Source organism: Natator depressus, chromosome 12 (genome assembly GCF_965152275.1).
Source record: "Natator depressus isolate rNatDep1 chromosome 12, rNatDep2.hap1, whole genome shotgun sequence".
Taxonomy (NCBI): Eukaryota; Metazoa; Chordata; order Testudines; family Cheloniidae; genus Natator; species Natator depressus.
In genome coordinates, this window is record NC_134245.1 from 35459757 (window position 1) to 35481100 (window position 21344).

The 21344-nt window shown below is 39.1% G+C and overlaps 1 protein-coding gene across 4 annotated transcripts in view; it reads left to right on the forward strand.

Annotated features, from left to right (window-relative positions):
- Positions 1 to 21344, forward strand: part of USP10 (ubiquitin specific peptidase 10) — a 74994-nt gene that overhangs the window by 47847 nt on the left and 5803 nt on the right. For all 4 annotated transcript variants that reach the window (XM_074968848.1, XM_074968850.1, XM_074968849.1 and 1 more), the window contains 7 exons: positions 1038 to 1129; positions 7369 to 7478; positions 8003 to 8058; positions 9881 to 9984; positions 10324 to 10423; positions 12232 to 12412; positions 18587 to 18752. In XM_074968848.1, coding sequence (XP_074824949.1) covers positions 1038 to 1129; positions 7369 to 7478; positions 8003 to 8058; positions 9881 to 9984; positions 10324 to 10423; positions 12232 to 12412; positions 18587 to 18752 — 809 coding nt within the window. The remainder of the gene's footprint in view (positions 1 to 1037; positions 1130 to 7368; positions 7479 to 8002; positions 8059 to 9880; positions 9985 to 10323; positions 10424 to 12231; positions 12413 to 18586; positions 18753 to 21344) is intronic.

Consider the following 21344-nt stretch of genomic DNA (forward strand, 5'->3'; position numbering starts at 1 on the left):
ACAGATGGGTATTTATGTAAATCAGTGTGTTATGCTTCCTTTGTTGCTCTGAAACAGCCAGTAACTAACATACATTATGTTAACATCAGTCCGTGCTGGTGCACAAAGATATTTTGGATACAAAATTGCGTAAACTGAAACGTCTAAACTGAAACAGCTGTCAGTTTCAGTTCCATTCAAACCAAGAGAGAAGTTTGCTAAATTTTCAATAAAATTGGTTGCAGGGGATTACAACTAATGAAGATTTATATATATTTTTTTTTTAAAAAAAAAAACCTATGCACACCGCAGTGTTGTCATGGTTTTATAAGATCACAGGAGTAGGAATATTATTAAAGATTTGATATTAACCCTCACCCAAACTGGAGATAATCTTTCACTGAAAAGGATGTATCTGATATGCTGAGGAGTACTGCGGGCTGCATCTTTGAGGCTGGATGTGAGCGCACCCTTTAATTAATATAACTTTCAGAATGAATTAATCAGAAGCCACCAACCTAAGAGATAAGGGGTTTGTGAACCTGCTCTGGAATTTGGATTAAGTGGATGGAGGGCTTTTTTTGAGTATTGGTGTGTGTGTGTGAGGGAAGGCAGAGGCAAAAAAAGCAAGAAAGCCAAGCAGTAGCTGGTGAGCACAGTGTGATCCTTGAGAGAGTGCTTTTGTGTCTGTTGGCTAAAGAGGATTGGAGCTGTAAGCTAAGAAACTGCTTCTTTTGTTCTTCATTCATTCCGCATTCAGAGAAGCGGGACATGTACATTACTTGCAAATAAACAAGATTGCATCTGAGAAAGTACCAGACTCCATTAATTTCTACATCCAACTGGAACATCCATAGGGTCCTAAACTTTGACTGGCTGTGTGGGTCAAAAAGGGGCAACAGTACTTTAAATTTAGCCAGAAACAGGCTTTGAGGCAGAAAAATTTGTTGTTAGGAATTTAGATGAGTGACTTGCATTGTATAGTTGAATTAACTTGGTGTTTGCTAGTTGCCTTGTACATTTCTTTGATGCTAAACTTACTATTTTTAATTCTACAGAATTACTGGAGAATGTAAAATTAATACATAAACCAGTATCTTTGCAACCACGAGGGCTGATCAATAAAGGAAACTGGTGCTATATCAACGCTGTATCCTTACCTTGGGGAAATGAAATCTAATTTAAATGCATTAATTTGTATGGTATGGTAATTGTCAGTGTTATCTAGAATACACAATAGACCTGCAGCATTAGATTGACAGTGGTTCTAATTAGCTGCATTAACTGTCTGAATTACTAGTTTTGCATACAATTAAAAAAATATTTGTACACTTAAGCTATGATTATTGTATGTTTCAAAAGTCCTTTCAGTTGTATACCAAAAGAAATAGTGGGTTCTTCTTTGAGGAGTGTCCCTGTGGGTGCTCCATTGCAGGTGTTGGTGCATCCCCTGCCTTTGATCGGAGAATTTCAGCTGCAGTGCTCGTCTGGGTTGCGCATGCACTTTCCCTGTCTCGTGCTGCTGTCAGCACCAATCTAGTGCCACGTGACCTGACCCTCCTCAGTTCTTTCTCAACCGTCCTAGGCCTGAGACGGAGCTCCCAGCAGTGTTAAGACTGATAGCTATACTTAGAATTTAGAATAGTTTAGAGTAGTCTTTTTAGTACCCTAGTTAGGTTTACTTATCTCTTGTCCCCCATTTATATTCTTTTCCGCATTTATATATCCACTTCACTGCTGGCTCCTCCATCCTCTAGTGAGGAAGTAGATACTGAAGAGGAGTGTGCCTTCTCATCTCAGCGCTCCTCTCCCATTCAATCTACTGCAGCTCTGGGTCCACCTGTGCAATCTTAAAATTCATCACAGGGCTGACGTTCAGGTATGGCCACCCATGGATGCCACCGCTTATGCCATTCCCCACTCAGTGGCCCTACTGGGAACCCTGGATCACATACAGGAGACAGTACTCCAGACTCCCAAGTCGATACCAGGAGAGGATTAGATCTCCCCCACCACCCTCAGTTGCTGCACCTTCAGAGCCTCCTGAGGAAAGTGTTGAAGAACAGGAAAAAGTCTGGGAACAGGATACATCACCAACATTTCTTCCTTGTCCCCAGATGAGGCCATAATGCCACTGCCGCCTACATTTGCAGATGATCTTAAACACTTTCAAGAATTCTTTAAAAGAATCACTGATACAAATGACTGGACATTCTCCATATATCCTCCTCATCTAAAATTGCACTTCCCATAAATGACACATTCATGGAGCCAGCCAAAAACATATGGCAAATCCCAGCTATGATACTGCCCACCTGCAAGTGACTAGATAAGAAGTACTACATTCCCCTACAGGACTAGGGTTCTTATTTTCTCAGCCCACACCAAATTCAGTAGTGGTTGATGCTGTCAACCAATGAGACAGACAACAACCTAGATCCACTCCATACAACAAAGAGTGGAAATGTTTGGATCTTTTTGGTTGCAGGGCGTATTCATATGCCACTCATCAGTTCTGGATTGCCAGTTATGCTGCCCTGATGGCAAAATACAACCACACAAATTATTCCAAACTTGCTGAATTTATTTATGTCATACTGGAGAATGAGACCCAGTTTAAGTCCATAATTTCGGCGGGCCAACGCCTATCCAGAACCGCCTTTAGATGCAGCCAGTACAGCAGTGCGTTCCATGGCCACTGCCATAGTTATATGTCAAGTTTCACGACTCCACCGGACTGGCTTCCCAAGGGAGGTACAATCCACTCTCAAGGACCTCCCATTGGATGGCCAGAAGCCGTTGGTGGCAAAAACTGATGAGTCACTTCATACCCTGAAAGACTCAAGGGTGACGCTCCACTCCCTGGGTATATACACCCCCTACGTCAAAAAGAAAAATGGGTAAATACTACCCTATACAGCACGCAAGGTCTGTCCCATGCACCTCAGTACAGAGGCATTATGACATGCAAAGGCAAAGACAGAAGCGTCCAAAGCGTCACCAACCTCCAGCTCAATCATCGACATCCCACCAGCTCTCTGCAAAACAACAATTTTGAGGGTTTGGTTGAGGGCCTAAAAGATCTCCCCCATTCTTCTGTGCTGATGCCATCATTAACCATCCCCCATTTCGGATACCGGTTGATCCCTTTCTATCCAGCGTGGCAATCCATCACTGCGGACAAATGGGTTCTGGAGATAATCCATTCAGGCTATACAATACCATTCATCTCCATCTCCTCCACCCATCCTCCCTCCCAATCCCTCTTCAGGGACCTCTCTCATGAACACTTTCTACAGTAAGAAGTAAACCACTTCCTACATCTGGGTACTTTGGAACACATACCATCACAACACAGAAGGGGAAGGGCTTTTAGTCCCACTACTACTTAACCCAGCAAGAGAACGGAAGATGGAGGCCTAGCTTAGACTTCAGAAAACTCAGCAAATTAGTAAGGGTCCAGTGGTTCAGGATGGTCACATTAGCAACAATAATACCAGCACTGGAATGGGGGGGGACTGGTTTTCAGCCCTCGACTTCCAAGATGCCTATTTTCATGTAACCATATGTCTCACGCACAGGAGGTTCCTCAAGTTTACTCTGGACACAGAATGTTATCAATACAAAGTTCTGCCATTTGGCCTGTCAGCAATACCTTGGGTTTTTACCAAAGTGCTCGTGGTAGTGGTGGCACACCTCCACAAACTCCACAGACGGAGTGACAGTTTTTCCCTAACTGGACCATAGTACTGCGATAGAACCGTCTGCATATCACACAGACACAGCCTAAATGGATGACTCATAATGCCATTCAATGTCAGACTCGCTACACTGGTGGACATAACCCAACAATATGTGCGTGGGAGTTCCTTTCACACAGACTGCGCCTTCATTGATTCTCACAACGAATGCCTCCTTGATAGGTTGGGTGGCCCGCCTACAACATCACACAATTCAGGGCAGGTGGTTTCCTGTGTAAACACTGTTACACATAAATCTCACTTCACAGTTTGTGCTTGCATTTTCTACCATTGATGAGGAATGAGACTATATGGGTAATGATAGACAATGTTGCCTGCATTCTTAGTCACTATTACATCTGCCAATGAGTGGGAGAGTTAGGAGCCCTCATGGCACACCCATCTTATACTATCTTCTTCAAAGATAAGGTCACCCTAAGACCTCACCCTAAATTTTTACATAAAGTGCCATTCTCTTTCCACCTGAGCCAACCAATCCATCTTCCCTCATTCTTCCCCAAACCTCATGGGAGCAAACGGGACTCAATATTACACACCCTGGATGTCACACACGCCTTAATGTTCCACCTTGAGAGAAACAAGACATTCAGAAAGTCACTAAAACCTCAGTTACTGCACAAGATGAGTAACCTTCTTTTCTTCGAGGAGTGTCCCTGTGAGTGCTCCACTTCAGGTGACTGTCAAACAGTGCCCCATGGTGGATGGAAAGGGCTTTGGAGTTGTATGAGTAATTGATAATACTCTTAAGTCCTACCAATGCATCCAATCTTGAGCTCTGATCTATCGCATAGTGTTTTGTAAAGGTGTGCACGGACGCCCAGCTTTATGTATGTTCATGATTGGCATGCTATTGAGAAAAGCTACTAAGATTGATAATGGCCTGGCAGAGTGGGTTCAGGTCTTCAGTGGGGGTTGTATGTCATGCTGTTGGTAGCACAGGTGAATGTATCCAGAAATCCATTTGGACAGCTTCTGCTTGGAAATGGCAGAACCTTCAGATAGTTCTGAAATTTGAAATAAAAAGTTCTTTTGAGATGGTGTCCCTGTGAGTGCTCCACTACCCACCCTTCTCCCCTCTACTTCAGAGTTCAATCTGTGGACTCAGGGTGAAGGAGGAACTGAGGGTGGTCTGGTTGCATGGTTCTTGATAGGCTCCAACAATGGTGTGAGACGGGGAGAGTGCATGCGCAACCCAGACAAGTACTGCTGCTAACATTGTCCAATCAAAGGCTCAGGGATGCACCAACACCTGAAATTGAGCACCCACAAGGACACCATCTCGAAGAACCTCATTTACTGCACAGGGTGAGTAACCTTCTCTTTTCAGGTGAACTAAAAAAAAGAGAGAGAAATACAAGACTTACTAGTCTTCTATATCATACCCTCAAAAATATGTCTGCTTCATTCCATTCATTCATTCATGAGAAGCTATCTGTCCTAAGACATGATTAAATAGGCATATTCAGATTTGAGTATTTGGTTTTATTGTTGACATGGGATTTTTTGTTCATTTATTTGGGATTTTTTCATACTGTGTGAGGCCTGACAAACAAGAGACAAATGCCATCTTGCTTTGTCTGGTGGCTTCTCTCTGCAATAGCTTTTCAGATAGGATCTTTCAGACTATCACATGTAGTTTTTATATTGTTGGGAACAGTCAGAGGGAAGTTTTACAGAAGTTCTCTCCTTTTCCTAAACTATATAGCACACTTACCTTTATTTGAAATGTTAAAATTAAAAATCAGGGCTGTCAATCACGGTTAACTCACGCGATTAACTCAAAAAAATTAATTGCAATTTAAAAAATTAATTGTGATTAATCACAGTTTTAATTGTACTGTTAAACAATAGAATACCAATTGAAATGTATTAAATATTTTGGATGTTTTTCTACATTTTCAGATATATTGATTTCAATTACAACACAATACAACGTGTACAGTACTCACTTTATATTATTTTTATTACAAATATTTGCACTGTAAAAATGATAAACGAAATAGTATTTTTCAATTCACCGCATACGAGTACCATAGTGCAATCTCTTTACCGTGAAAGCACAACTTACAAATGTAGATTTTATTTTACGTAATTGCACTCAAAAACAAAACAATATAAAACTTTAGAGTCTACAAGTCCACTCAGTCCTGCTGCTTGTTCAGCCAATTGCTAAGAGAAACAAATTTGTTTATATTTACGGGAGATATTGCTGCCTACTTCTTATTTACCATGTCACCTGAAAGTGAGAACAGATGTTCGCATGGGACTTCTGTAACTGGCATTGCAAGATATTTATATGCCAGCTCTGCTAAACATTCATATGCCTCTTCGTGCTTTGGCCACCATTCCAGAGGACATGCTTCCATGCTGCTGATGTGTGTTAAAAAAATGTGTTAATTAAATTTGTGACTGAACTTCTTGAGGGAGAATTGTATACCTGCTGCTCTGTGTTTTACCCGCATTCTGCCATATATTTCATGTTATAACGGTCTCGGATGATGACCCATCACCAGCATGTTGTTCGTTTTAAGAACACTTTCACTGCAGATTTGACAAAACGCAAAGAAGGTACCAATGTGAGATTTCTGAAGATAGCTATGGCACTCGACCAAAGATTTAAGAATCTGAAGTGCCTTCCAAAATCTGATTGGAATAGGGTGTGGAGCAAGGCTCTAGTGCGGAAACTACAGAACCCAAACCGCCAAAAAAGAAAATCAACCTTCTGCTGGTGGCATCTGAATCAGATGATGAAAATGAACATGCGTGGGTCTGCACTGCTTTGGATCGTTATCGTGCAGAACCCACCATCAGCATGGATGCATGTCCTTTGGAATGCTGGTTGAAGCGTGAGGGACATAATGAATCTTTAGTGCATCAGGCACGTAAATATCTTGCAACGCCAGCTACAACAGTGCCATGCGAAAGCCTGTTCTCACTTTCAGGTGACATTGTAAATGAGAAGCGGGCAGCATTATCTCCCGTAAATATAAACAAACTTGTTTGTCTGAGTGATTGGATGAACAAGAAGTAGAACTAAGTGGACTTGTAGGGTCTAAAGTTTTACATTGTTTTATTTTTGAATGCCATTATTTTTTGTACATAATTCAACATTTGTAAGTTCAACTTTCATGATAGATTGCACTACAGTACTTGTATTGAGTGAATTGTAAAATAGAGTGAGAATATTTATAATAAAAAAATATAATGTGAGCACTGTATACTTTCTATTCTGTGTTGTAATTGAAATCAATATATTTGAAAATGTGGAAAACATCCAAAAATATTTATATAAATTTATACAAATAGTATTCTATTATTGTTTAACAGCGTGATTAATTGCAGTTAATTTTTTTAATCACTTGACAGCCCTAGTTAAAATATGTGACTAGAATAAAATTATATCATGCGATATTGTAGGTTTATTTTCAAGTGACTCTTGTGAATTGAAAGCAGGAGCATTATCTTTTAACAGGATGGGGAAAATCCTTTCATTAATTTAATTGTGATTATTGCATTGGTCCTTTGTATGAACATAAAGGATTTTACTTCCTGCACTGCACAAAGTTTGTCTTTGGATATTTAATGTATATACTATATTTTCTGAATAGCTCCTTAATACAATGGACAGACACTGCAGGCTTTGGTTGCTTGCCCTCCGATGTATCATCTAATGAAGTCAATTCCAGTGTATTCAAAATCACAGCGGCCATGCACCTCAACACCAATGATAGACAGTTTGTAAGTAATTTGTTGGAAAATCTTAATATTTAGTTTCATAGTTTTAAATAGTTGAACACAGAGGTCTAACAAACCATTGTAGTATTGCAGTTGACGAAACTTGATATATAATTACATTCAGTAGGCTATGGGTTTTGGTTTGTTTAATGACACTTGGCTTTTGTAGTCAGCTTCTGGTAGACAGTGAAGGGAGGAGAGTATTTATTTAATCTTTGCTCAGGAACAGTTCAGGAACATCACTTTAGATATATCAAAGTGCAGTGAATCTGCAACAGTAGATTGTAATAAAGCTCCAAGACCTAAATTATCCATTTTTACCTTAGCAGTGATCATGTTAATTTTCACATATTTGAACCTAATATTACTCACTTTATTATAGTATGTTCTTAGCTTGATTTTGGCCTGCCAGGGCCCACTTTGATCTAATATTTTAACAGATTTACATGGAAATTGATCCTGTATAAATAAATAATATTTAGTTAACATGCTGGTGATGCCCAGTTGTTGTTTCCTTTCTATTTCAGTGTTCGTCTCATGAACGAGTTCACTAATATGCCAGTACCTCCTAAAGCAAAACAAGGTGAGTGGGGAAAGAGTCTTCAAAATAGATTGCTAAACATCAAATGGTATAAGCTCTTTGAGGGCAGGATCCTCTCCTTATTGTGTGTTTTGGGTAGTGCCTGATATAATGGGTTTGGAGTTCATAAGCACTACTGCAATATACATAATTTTCCAAATATGACTTGTGCTGTACCTGAAAAGGATCCATCACATACATAAGGAAAGAAAGAGCATTTTTCTATGTAATTAAGCTATCTCCATGGGTTTCATTTTATCTCAGACTAATCCATTGTATTATGCATTTACAAAAAAACTAGTTTTACTTGAGGAATTTATGTGCATTTGTTATACTATTCTGGGTTAGATAATTAATGGTAGTGTTTCTTACTACAAAAAGACACTATGGAAATGAGTCATCAGTTCCAATGGTTTCCAAACAGGTGAGACATTTCTTTGGTTTGTCTTTTAGTTTTTGCCTCTGTGAAACAAATCAATCTTATGTGATTAATTTTTGGGGTCATTTTAACTGCACATGGTAATTTGTTAGCATAGTTTCTGAGGCCAGATGTCTTCATTAGTTTGAACATTCAGTGTCAATAATTTTTATGGGTTTTTCCCAACCCCACAATTTGCCCACCTGATTTTGACCTGCCTCGTTGCCAGTGGTCCCTGTTGAACAGGTTCCGGACCGGGTAAGGTCTCTGTGCAGCCAACCAGTATCACTGGGGCCTTCGTGACAGCCTTTTGTGCAGCTGCGGTGCAACGCAGACGATGACGCACATTGTCGATGAATGCCTGCTGACTAGATTCAGCGGTGGCCTAGAAGAACTGCATCATGCCAGTGAAGATGCCATCGCTTGGCTACACAACTATGCACATGCTAGATAAATAAATGGGTTTTTCCTTAGTTGATATATAATGTAACAAGAGACCCATTAGTAATAGGAACATAAACTTAAGAATAGGTTTTTCTATGAGTACAACGTAGACACACGGAAAAAACCCAAATTCCAGAATTGTAAATTCATTCATTTTCTCATATGTTCTGGTCAGCTCCATTTGGTAAAGTGTAAGAGACTAACATCTTTTAAAATACTGACTTGGTGTTAGCTTTTTCTGGACCATCTACTGATTCAAGTAGACAAATGATGCTTAAGGAAAGTTGCAGAAGAAAAGGCCATATTGTAGAGATTCTTAAGAGAATCTTAGTTGGTAAAATACTATTTTAAAATCAGTTCTGGATTCCAAAACCACTTAAGATCTGTGAAGCCTGTGTAACAGGCGTAAAACAGAAAAAAGGGTGTGTGTGGGGTACAGTTCTTAACACTGTTAGATAAAATGCCCTAACTGGATGAAATAGTGAGAGTTGCAGTTGACACTTTATGTGAATGCTGATAGTAGCTAATACAATGCTATACTAAAATATGTCTGTTTAAAAAAAATAAACACCACACACCATTTGTTAAGTTAGAGGATGAAGATGTTCTTTTTGTTTGGGCAGGTTTTATGGAGTAAAATTAATGCATTTATGCTAGAGCGGTGAATGTTCTTATAAAGGGGGAAAATATAAGTTCTTGAAACATTTTTTGACATTGAACTTGTTAGTCATTAATACACTTTAATAATTTCTCTGGAAAACATAAAAAATTAAATCTTAATACAGTCAGTCTTCCTTTGGTCAAACAGTTCATAACATGTCATTTGAGTATGGTTTATTTCAGCTGCTTGGTCATATAACTATTTGTTGAAGCAGTGATTCAAGCTTTCCTCTTAATCTTTCCACTTCATGCTTTCTCAATATTGATTATTTTGATATTATGTCACTTCCGTTTGCCTTGCAGCTTTAGGTGATAAAATTGCGAGAGACATCCGGCCTGGAGCTGCCTTTGAACCAACATACATCTATAGGCTCCTGACGGTTATCAAGTCAAGCCTGTCAGAAAAGGTGCTGTTTAAAAATCTTTAAAGTGCGTGTCTCTAACGGTGTACATAAAGTAAATTGCATTTCAAAGCAGCCAGTATTCTTAATATTATTTTTCTTAACAAAATAAAAGCCATAAAATCAGTCCTGTGTGTTTCACACAAAAACTATATTTCACAGTTAAAGTTAGTTTTACCCTCCTAGGCTCTGAGTTCTGTCATAACTGATCGTGCTGTCCGATACAAAATACCTTGCAGTTTCACTAAAGTATCTGAAAATTAAGGAGACAATGTCCTGAATCTACTTAAAATTGTAGACACTATACAGCGATATAATAATTTTAAAAATTAATCTTGTATTCAGGGCAGACAAGAAGATGCTGAAGAATATCTGGGATTTATCCTAAATGGGCTACATGAGGAAATGCTGACCCTAAAGAAACTTCTTTCCCCACACAATGAAAGTAAGCTCTTTTGTACCAAGCTGAATTCATTTTCAAATACTTATTGTAAAAATGGTTTTCTTTTTTGTAAGGGTGAAAGGAGGGAGGATGAATTAACTCTAGGAGAGTGGTTTGAACGTGTGGGGAAGATGCCAGTTATGACATAGCTCCAGAGGGAGCTTACACAAAAGACAGAAATCTATAGCCTTTTTTTTTTTAGCAGGTTTTCATTGTGAAAATCAGTAAATAGATAGAATGGGACCATACATGCCAAATTTAATTGTGGAGAGCATTTTTTTTTTTTTTTTTTTTGGCAAAGATACGAGGTGTTATAATGAAAGCTACTGAACAAATGAGGTGTTCCCCAGTTAGGTTGGTCATATAGGCATATTGGACTTGATCTGATAATAAAGTAGCTTCTTGTTGAAGGTATGAGCTCCCTTCCTTAGCTGCTGGCTTCTGTATTGTAAGTGTACCTAACTCAAGTGAGAGAATGATCAAAACTCAGGATGATTTACTTTAAAACAGATTTTGTCTACTAGTTATAGCTGTGGTTTCCAACTATTCACAGTATCTAAATTATGGTTTTAAAATTGCTTTTTCTACCTGATTGAGGTATAGTGTAGCGCAGCGGTGGACAACCTGCGGCCCAAGGGCCCACCGCTTCCCGCAACTCCTATTGGCCGAGAACGGCGAACCACTGCCACTGGGAGCTGCGGGCAGCCGTATAAATGTAAACAAACGGTCTGGCGGCCCACCAGCAGATTACCCTGATGGGCTGCATGCGGCCCGCAGGTTCACCACCACCTGTGTAGTTTATGTCAGTGACCTCTGATCAACCGTTGGTTAAGCTCTTGTTGTTTTCTGCACTGCAAGCTTCCTAGACAAAGAATTTTTAATAATTTTGTATCCATTTATAAGAGAACACATTAACTGGTTTTACTAATGCTTTGTTGCTGAAGTGCAAAAAATACAAACTGAAAACTTCCCATCTTAGCCTGAAAGAACTGACAGGATTTACAGTGAACTTAAAAATGGAGCTTTATCTTATGGCAACTGTTTTATTTTTATGTTTGATGGTTTCCCAATTTAAAAATAAAACATTACTACTACAGTAGTTCAGTCTTGTCATTATGAATTTTTTTTTTTTAAGGTTTGGTATCCAATCTATTTAACTGGGTAAATTATCTGTGATGTAGCACTATCATTTCATATTCTCTAGCTACATTAAGTACATAACTTTCTTTGTTTGGCACCCATACAAATATTTGCTAGACTTTGTGTGCACTGTAAAATACCCAGGCAACAACGGTGTCTTGGATAAGCCAAGGTTTTAATTTTCCAGAACATCCCTTAACTTTCTAAAGTACAGCCCCAAAGGTTAATTATCTAAAGCTACATTGAACTTACGTGTTTTTTCATGTGTGGTTTGTATGCAGTTATGTAGATAAACTACATTCTGTTAAACACTTAAGTATTCCCAGTTGCAAAATGCTCAAGGAATGGTGCAGAATATTGTCTGAAAGTTGACTTTTCACAAGTTTTTTTTAAGTAAAATATGAAAGCCGCCTAATCTTCTGATTATTATTCCTATAAAGAGGATAAGAAACTTGAAACCACATCATATAAATTCTGAATCAAAACTTTTGATAGTGTGTTTTTAAAGCTATACCTCTCATTGCAACTCCAGACATGTCCTATAGGGACCTATTACTAATCAGTAAAGATAATTCTGTTGTTTACCAGCTCTCTCCCCCTTTTAAGGAAAAGTTGGGGATTATTTTATTTGTATAAATCAATATCTACACACTTTTCTTCTTCTCCTTAAGAAATCTTTGTTTCCAATGGTCCTGAGATGCAATCTATAAATGAAGAGGAGGATCAGGATGAACAAGGAGAAGGTAGTGAGGATGAATGGGAACAAGTAGGGCCCCGCAACAAATCATCAGTTACTCGACAGGCTGACTTTGTTCAGACTCCTATTACCGATATTTTTGGTGGTCACATAAGGTATGGTACCTTTTATTAGTCTATTTTTAATACAGTAAATTATACTTGTTTTGCAGCTGTGTGGAGGCATGGTCTGCATTGCCTTCCCCCATAAATTTTTCCATTGCTTTGCAACTGAGAAGATACACAGCCACCAGAGACTGCACAATTATTCCATGACCAGTTTTCTGTGGTTAAAAAAGGAAATGTGTCTAGTCCACAAAGGCTAGGGGAGCGTAACATCCTAATCATGAAACAGTCTTCCAGAAGAGAGGGTTCAAAAGATTTCACGTTGTGTAGGTTAGTTCCCAAAAATCAGTTCGTGATCCGTGTCACATAATCGGTGCATCTTGTGACATGATTTACAGACCAAAGGTTGGCTTGAAGAACAGATACCTACAACAATTGTTTATGAAGAAGAAGTTGAAAAAATACATATACTTTGCATATATATAGTTGCTTTCATGCAAGGATCTGAAGGACTTTTCAGTAATTAAATAGTTCAGGTTTAGAGATGTCTTGTGACGTGCTAGCCCTTTTTATATGTGGATTAACTGAGACATAGTGATTGTTTTGTGTAATTCACAAAGCCAGTGAGTGGAGAAAAATGGGAATAGAACTCAAAAGACGTGACTGTCAGCTAAATTCTGTCTAAGGTGTGCAGCAGCTTATTCAGTGCCGCGCAGGCGCTCCAGGGTGGCAGGGGAGATGCCTCTCTCCCAGCTCTGGACCTGCCGTGGCCGGGGGGAGAGGTGCTCCTCCCCCAGCCCAGTCCCGGACCTGCCACAGCCAGAGGAGAGGTGCCCCAGCCCAACCCCAGACCTTCCACGGCTGGGGGGAGAGGTGCCTTTGCCGTGGCCCCAACTCAGCCCTGGTCTGGTCTTGCTGTGGCCAGGGGAGAGACACCTATCCCGCGGCCCCAGCCCTGCCGCAGCAGGGAGAAGCGCCTCTCCCTCCTAGCCCAGGTGCTGCCATGGGGGGAGAGAGAGAGAGCTGTGGGAGTCCTCTTTCCCTGCCGTAGCCTGGGGCAGCCTGCACCCGAAACCCTCAGCCCTGCTCCAGAGCCCACATCCCCAGCTGGAGTCCTCACACCCCCCTGCCCCAGCCCTGAGCCCCCTCCCACACTCTGAGCCCCACCCCCACCACATGAATTTTGTTATGTGCACCAATATGGAGGTGATGTGTGTCACATCACCTCCATATTGGTGCACATAACAAAATTCATTCCACACACATGCTTGGGAAAAATTAGAGGGAACACTGACTGTCAGTTCTTTAGACAACACTGCTTCCCAGAAGCAAGAAAGACTAAGGTTATTTCTGCGCTACGGTTTATGTCAGCATAACTTATGTCACTCAGGGGTGTGAATAAACTACCCTCCAGAGTGACGTAAATTACACCAACGTAAGCGCCGGTGTGGATAGAGCTTGTCTGTGGGAGAGCTTCTCCTGCTGACATAGCTACGGCTGCTCATGGGGGCTGAGTAACGAAGCCAATAGGAGAGCTTTCTCCCGTCGGCTTAGTCTCTGCACTAGCAGTGCTACAGCGGCGCAGCTGTAAGCTCTCTAATGTAGCCCTAGCCTTATGCTGTGTTTTTATTAAAAAAAAAAAAAAAAAAAAGTCACACCCAAAGAAATCTTTTTTGAATTCAATTATTAATTCCTGCAACAGCTTGCAGTGATGTGGGGCAAAGGCCCAGATATGAGTACAGGAAGACAAAAAGGGGATGTGAAAAAAATCGTTTAAAAGCATTATTTAAAAATAAATGGTTTAGAATATAAAGGCAAAGTAAATGCTTAAAGGAAACATATTCCATAACAACTAATGTTAGAGTATGAAGAATTATTTTTAAAATGGAGGGCAGACATTTAATTGCTAGTTTTGCACTCCTTGTGTTGCCAGGTATGCAGTCTAGAAATATGAATAATGCTGGTTGGTTCCTTCCATATGCAAAACACTGAAATTATTCTTCAGAGATTTGAGTCAGACAGCTGGCAAATAAAAAGACGTTTTCCATAGAATTGGCAGACAGATGTCTGTACTTACTGGAAAATTTCCCTGTTGATGGCATGTGCACATATCCTTTGTCAAATACCCTATATATATAGGAAGTGTGTATTTGTCATGGCCAGGGCAGTTTAGACCTCGCTATGATTGTTTCATAAATTAGTTAAAATGAAATTAAGGATATTGGGGGGAACACTATGTCCCCTGTTGAAATCCATGGAAAATACGAAATTTGAGGGATTACTTAAAAAGAGAATAAATTTGCACTGAGCAGCAGAACCACAACGTCCATTTCCACATCTGTTGTCTACTTTCACCCCACCCATCTCATTCAGCCTACAAACTAGGTCACACAGTAGACCGCAGAAACAGTATCCGATCTTGAGATGTTGGAAAGCTTCCTCTGCTAAGGCTGAGGGTGGAAATAGGGAGGATTTAAAGGCAAAATTGCCGGTAGTAGTCCACCAAATAAAAGCATCAGAAATAGAAAAATCAAATGGAAAAGACCACTAAGAAAACATGGTTGAATTGACACCATTCTGCTTAGATAGATTTTAGCCTGCCGTCTACATTTGTTTAATTGATTTGTTGCATTCCTACTTAGGCATCATTTCTATAAATAATTTTTTTGTGAAGAAAAAAGTAGATGGCTTTAAACACTTAAACATAAATCTGCAGGTCCACATTTTCATCAGGCTTCTGATTTTGTGCATTGACAGAGTGCTTTTACATTTATAACTTGTTCAAATTTCAAATATTTTTCATGCAAATTTGGCGTACATGTAAGTCAGAGGCCTGGCAAAAATGTTGCTCACAAGATGCACTGACGTTTCTCTATGATACTTTGTGATGAAGAAATCAGGTGTGTGCTTATGCATGGGAAGAGCTTTGCTTTGAAGAAATTTAAAAGCTGTTTTTTATACACTAGCTGCACCCACTTAGTGTCAGTAAACGCTGTTAATGCTACTACAGTAGCAAGGAAATTATGAACAACACACATTTTCAAAAGAAATTTTATGAAAAATGTCTATATCATACTATTGTTCAACTCCTTCCAATAACTTATGGTTGAAAAATCCTGTATTTTGTTTAAAATGCTGCATTTTTCCCTTGTGACTAACTTTTGCTGTAGTTTCTACAAAAGAAAATGCTCTGTATATTAAATGTTATGCAAACCTAAAGTCCAGCAATATTGTTGCTATCAAATGCAGTACTTTTATGTACTTTTGCAAAAATGCTATACTTGTATTTCTAATTCTGTTTTTTAAAAAAACATTTATCACTGGAAATTAAATTTTGGAATATTAGCTTTATTTTTAGATTAATCTCATCTTCTGTTTGTTGGTTTTAACTGGTTGGCGTTTGTGTACTGTACTTTGTTTGCAATATTTTGCAGTAAATTATTACATTAAATAATCAGGTTAGCGGGGGAATAGGAAGGTGTCTCAAAACAGCACAACTCTCAACAGTGGAGAATCTGTTTTTTGAAAACATCAACCTTCACATGTGTTGAAGGTTTTGTCCTTAAATAAAAGCCACAAAGGCAATGGTCACCTGAAATAAAGATGCCACTGTCTTTGGTAGAGTCCTTTCACTGTGAGGACTATACGTAGCCAATATAAAGATGGATTGACCTTCTGTGGTGCTTCGGGCCTGTGCCTGAATCAGTGGAGCTGTTTTTAATACAAGCTTGCAGTGCAAGCATTAAACTTCTATGCTAATATTTAACAGATAATTCTGAGAGTTCAACAGTGTGAGTTGAATTGTAGTTTATTTTAAGACTTGCTATATCAAAGTTTTCTGAAGGACTGTAACATGCCAAACAATAACTTATTTAGCTGTAAAGACATCATTGATTGTGCTTTTAGGTACCATCTTCAAAACAAAGGGTGATTAGATATATTTTCAACCAAGATTCAAGACAGCTGAAAATCAATTAAAAAATCTCCTTTTGTTACAGTGTCTTTGGCAAACAATTAAACTACTATCAAACCATATATTCCAGTTTTCATATGAAGGCTGAAATGGATTTAAATTTCCAAATATAAATAGGAAGCTAGTTCTGTTACTTTAACACATAAAGACTAAAAGACTCCAGTTTTTATTCAAGACAAACCAATAAGTGAACAAAGCCTGGCTGCAAAATCTGACTGGGGGAAAAAACAAACCGTAAAGCAATTCTGGAATATATTGTTAGAAACCATGTAGAGATTTTAAATTTTAAAATATTATGATTAGAGAACCTGAACTCAGTTAATTTTCACAGCAACATTACAAAATGACTAGATAACCGTTAGTACTTGTCAGTTCTAAATACCTGTTCTAAAACATGTAATGTTTCGAAAATCCAGTATCATGATTGAGAAATTAAAATGTTAATGTCACCATTTTGAGTTTCTGCATGAGCACCATATGCTTCTCTGCAGCAACAATTAATTTCCAAACACCTTTCCCAGAACTGTCCATGTTCCACAGAAGCAAACAAAACTGAGCTATTGTGGCTCTTTTGTAGTTGTCATCATAGCGAAGATATGACATTTGCCAAGTGGAGAAGATAATGTAATTTTATTTTCAAGCTTCTATTAGACAGCTTGGGAAACAGTGTTGGAAGAACCTATATGACAGACTTGATTTTGTATTGTAGGTACTTATATCTTCAATGTAAATTTCACTTTCTGCGTAACTGTTCCCCAGTGTGTGAGGTTTTTGATAAATCAAGCTGTTACTCTCTTACACTGTGGATAGAAGTAGGTGAATATACTACAAAATTTGTAAAGAAAAATGACTAATTATTTTGAAGACCCCAAACTAACAGAAGATTAGTAGATTTAAACATAATTAATTGTAAAACACAATATTTCAAAATCAGTTCCTTTTTTGCTTAGTTGTCAAAGATTCCCCCCCCCCCCCCCATCACATTGGATGATTTAGGGGGGAGGGATAGCTCAGTGGTTTGAGCATTGGCCTGCTAAACCCAGGGTTGTGAGCTCAATCTTTGAGGGGGCCATTTAGAGATCTGGGGCAAAAATTGGGGATTGGTCCTGCTTAGAGCAGGGGGTTGGACTAGATGACCTCCTGAGGTTCCTTCCAACTCTGATATTCTATGATTCCACAGTACCCCTGGCTTTTGTTGGCATCACAGTAACCCCAACTGAAGTTCTTTAAAAAAAAAAAAAATGAAAACAGAGTGATCATATGCTCCTCCAAGTGTATGATGTCTTGCCAAATAAGCCATGCATAAATACACTCATTTAAATATACTAACCAATTATACATGTTAACAAATAGTAAACAAAATAATTGAACTTGAAATTGCATTAAAGTGAAATCAGGTTACTGAAATTGATGCTTAACCTTGGTATTCGTATTGATATTGGTAGCCCAATGTGCAGCAAAGCAAGGGATGGACTAAGGTCTAAGGTAAAGAACATGTGAGTGGATTCATAGGTGCATTTCAGTGTCCTCTTTCTAGTAGCAGGTGGATTGATTTTAAAAATAAAAACTTAATATGATTTAAGTAACAATTTAAAAAAATTTAAATTTGAAAAATCTTTTTTATTTTTTCCCAAAAATCAATTTTTAGACACCCTGACTAGTAGCTTTTCCACTGTTAAATTTTGAAGGATGACAATACAGTAGAATCTCAGAGTTATGGACATCTTGGGAATGGAGGTTGTCCGTAACTCTGAGTAAAGCACAGTTTGGGCTACAGACCTAGCACCGGACACTCCAGGCCAGGCTTCAGCAGCAGCTGAATGCCCTACTCAGTGCTGGCATGAGTTTGCAAGCTTATTCCCCTCCCTGCGGGGGGGGTGTGTGTGTGTGTGTGTGTGTGTAAACAGCATGTCCCCCTCCTGGTGGAGGGTGGGGGTGAAAGTGGCGCAGACCCCAGCACTGCTTCTGCTCTGCTGGCTCTGGCTGTCTTGGGCTGGCAGCCCCAGCATTTTGCTGTAAGTGTCAGGTGGGGGTGGGGACAGGCAGCCCAGATGTGCCTACCTTTAAGATGCAATGTAGGTACCCTACAATATTTGCCTTTTTTTTTTTTCCTTTGGTCTCTGCTGCTACCTGATTGGTTACTTCCGGTTTCACATGGTGTCCGGTTGACCAGTCAGTACATAACTCTGGTGTTCGTATCTCTGAGGTTCTACTGTAAATCTAATATTCAACTTTGTCTCCTATTTCTGTAGATCTGTGGTTTACCAGCAGAGTTCTAAGGAGTCTGCCACTCTGCAGCCATTTTTCACTCTACAACTGGATATCCAGTCTGACAAGATACGGACAGTCCAGGATGCATTGGAAAGCTTGGTGGCAAGAGAGTCTGTCCAGGGTTACACCACAAAAACCAAACAGGAGGTGTGTTCTGGTCTTGTCTGCTGGACCTTTTTATAGTAAAACATTGAATTTTAAGTGCTTTTCATACAGCTGTTGGTTTTTCACTAGTTGCTTGAACATTAAACCTCACGTTAAGAGGTGCTAACGTTGCAAGGTATACTACAAGTGTACTACGTATTTAACATGTACAGTCAAGGTCACTCAAACAAGATGACACTCTAATTCTGTTAAATGAAATTATTGACAGTAAATCAGTGTATTTGCAGAACTGGTGTAATAGTTGGTTTGGGATTTTGTGGGTGGGGACAGAGAGGCATATAAATTAAATTCACTGTTTGAGAAGTGGTAGTACTGTCATAAGGAAAATAATTTTTCCCTAATTTTAAAGCACAGAAACTCAGGTGACCTGGGCGTTGCCAGACACTCCTAATAAGACCGATGTGCTTCAAAATGTTGGTGGGTTCAGAGTATTTCCTGGCTTTTGAAGTAGATATTTATAACAGTCTCATGACTCAGAACACTGACCTCTGTTGCTTTCTGTTCTTGGGTTAGAAGGAACAGCGTGGTGACCATCCATAAGAGAAGTTCTCAAACTTCTTTTTGTACTATGGGCCTCATTTAACTACAATAGCATAATATCCATATGAAAACTACAACAATTATTTTCATGCTAAAACTATTTTGGGAAAGCACCGTGTTCCCAGCCAGCTCTCTGTGCATTGCAGTTTGGCAATTTCTGGTCTTGAATGATGGGATATATTATATTTTGCTTTGAGTTTCCTCACACTATTCTCATCTTTTTCTCTAGCTGGCTGATCTAATGGTCTATTTACTGTGTGTCAGTAAAGAATTAAAATCTACATAGTCGCATCTGTGCATGGTCAGCAGAAGGTGCTCAGATTAAAATCTCATGTATAGTGTGTTCTTAATTACCTTAAACAGACAAGAAAGCAAAGGGGGCCTTTGAACATAGGGTCATTCTTCACAGAAGGCATTGTTTCCATATATCTTACCTAAACATTCAGAATATAATTGTGACTGGAGAATGGATGGAAAACTATTTTCCTTGAAAAGTTATAGGTAGACAGACATCTTTTTTCAGGATTATGTATCCAGTCCTCTAGTAGGAGTAGAAGTGTGAAAATATTTTAGGGATTTCTTCTCATGTGGAAGGAACATTTGCAATGCAAGCTCATCATAATTTACCACAAGGATTTTGTTTTACTAGTCACTTCTTTTTGGTTTTTGCTGCAGATGGTTTTAACCTCTTTAAGGACAACCCAGTGTTCAGTTATGGGTTTTGGAAGAAATGGGTGTTCAGTTTAGGAGCTAGTGATTTGGTCTGGTTTAGTGTTTGAGTGGAAATAAAAGCATCCAAAAACGCCTTTTAGATCTTTCTTTTTCAAAGGATATTCAGGAAAAAAAAATAGCAGTTTTTGTATTACATGTTGTGAAAATATTGAACTTTAATAATTCTTAGTGCATACCTGGTGGTTTATAGTGTGTGTTAATTCTCAAAACATCATTGTGGAGAAGGCAGGTAGGTATTTCATCTACACATTTGAGATGGGAAAAAACCAAGATATTTAAATAACACCAAAAAGAGTGTCAATGTTAGAGTTAGTGCTCAAGAGTTCTTGGATCCCTGTCCTATATTTATAACTTTTCGTGGGTTGCGCCCGCCCCCCCCCCCCCCCCAAAATCTTAAAGTTTATTAGCTAAGTAAAGCTTTAGTCTTCATTCTTTAGCAGGTGGGGATGCTAAAGTAATTGTCAGGTTGAAAGATGCTACAATGGTGTTGCTCTCCTTTTTTATGTTTAGTTTTAAATTTTTACGCAATATTCTGCGTTGAAATATGATCTTTAACTTTAATGTGAGAGCATCATTAACTGCCTCAGATTCTCAAGATTTTAAGCTACACTTTTTGTGGTTTCTCAGGTTTAGGAGTGATAACGAGGCACCGTAAATATAGCTGGCCCTTCTGATTCCCTATTTTCACTCCCGCTTAAGAATCACAAAAGTTTTTTTTCCCTTTGAAGTTAAAATGTTGGTGTTTAATCTCAGCCTAAGGCTTTCTTTAAAAAAAAGAAGAAACAACCATTTTTGAGGTATGAAAAAGATGTGTCCATTAATAAAATGAAATTATAGACAAAAAGTGAAGACTGAAATATTACTCTAAGCCCTTTGTGTTTAGGGCAGTGGTTCTCAACCTGCGGCCTGCTTGCGGCCCAATCAGCACAGAGCTGCAGCCCATGTTACATCCTCAGGACCATACAGGTAATATTGGATGTGGCCCACATAACACCTTGTGGGCCACATATGCATAAATAGGTTGAGAACCACTGGTTTAGGGTGTTGCGGAGCTTCCAGGTATTTATGTTGTCCTAATATAGTAATACTTAAACATGTAGTCATGACGAAAGTCAAAGTCTGCCATCTGTAAATTCTGGCTGTTCATAACTTGTTTGTCAGTGCTGGGTACTTTGAAGTAAGAGTCTTGTAGCATAAAGGAGGCACCAGAAAAACGTTCAGTGGCTTTTCTGTTCCTATTTTATGTTATAGTCATCAGTCCCGACCTCCTTTTACTAGATCAGTGACTCCGGTTTCATCCAT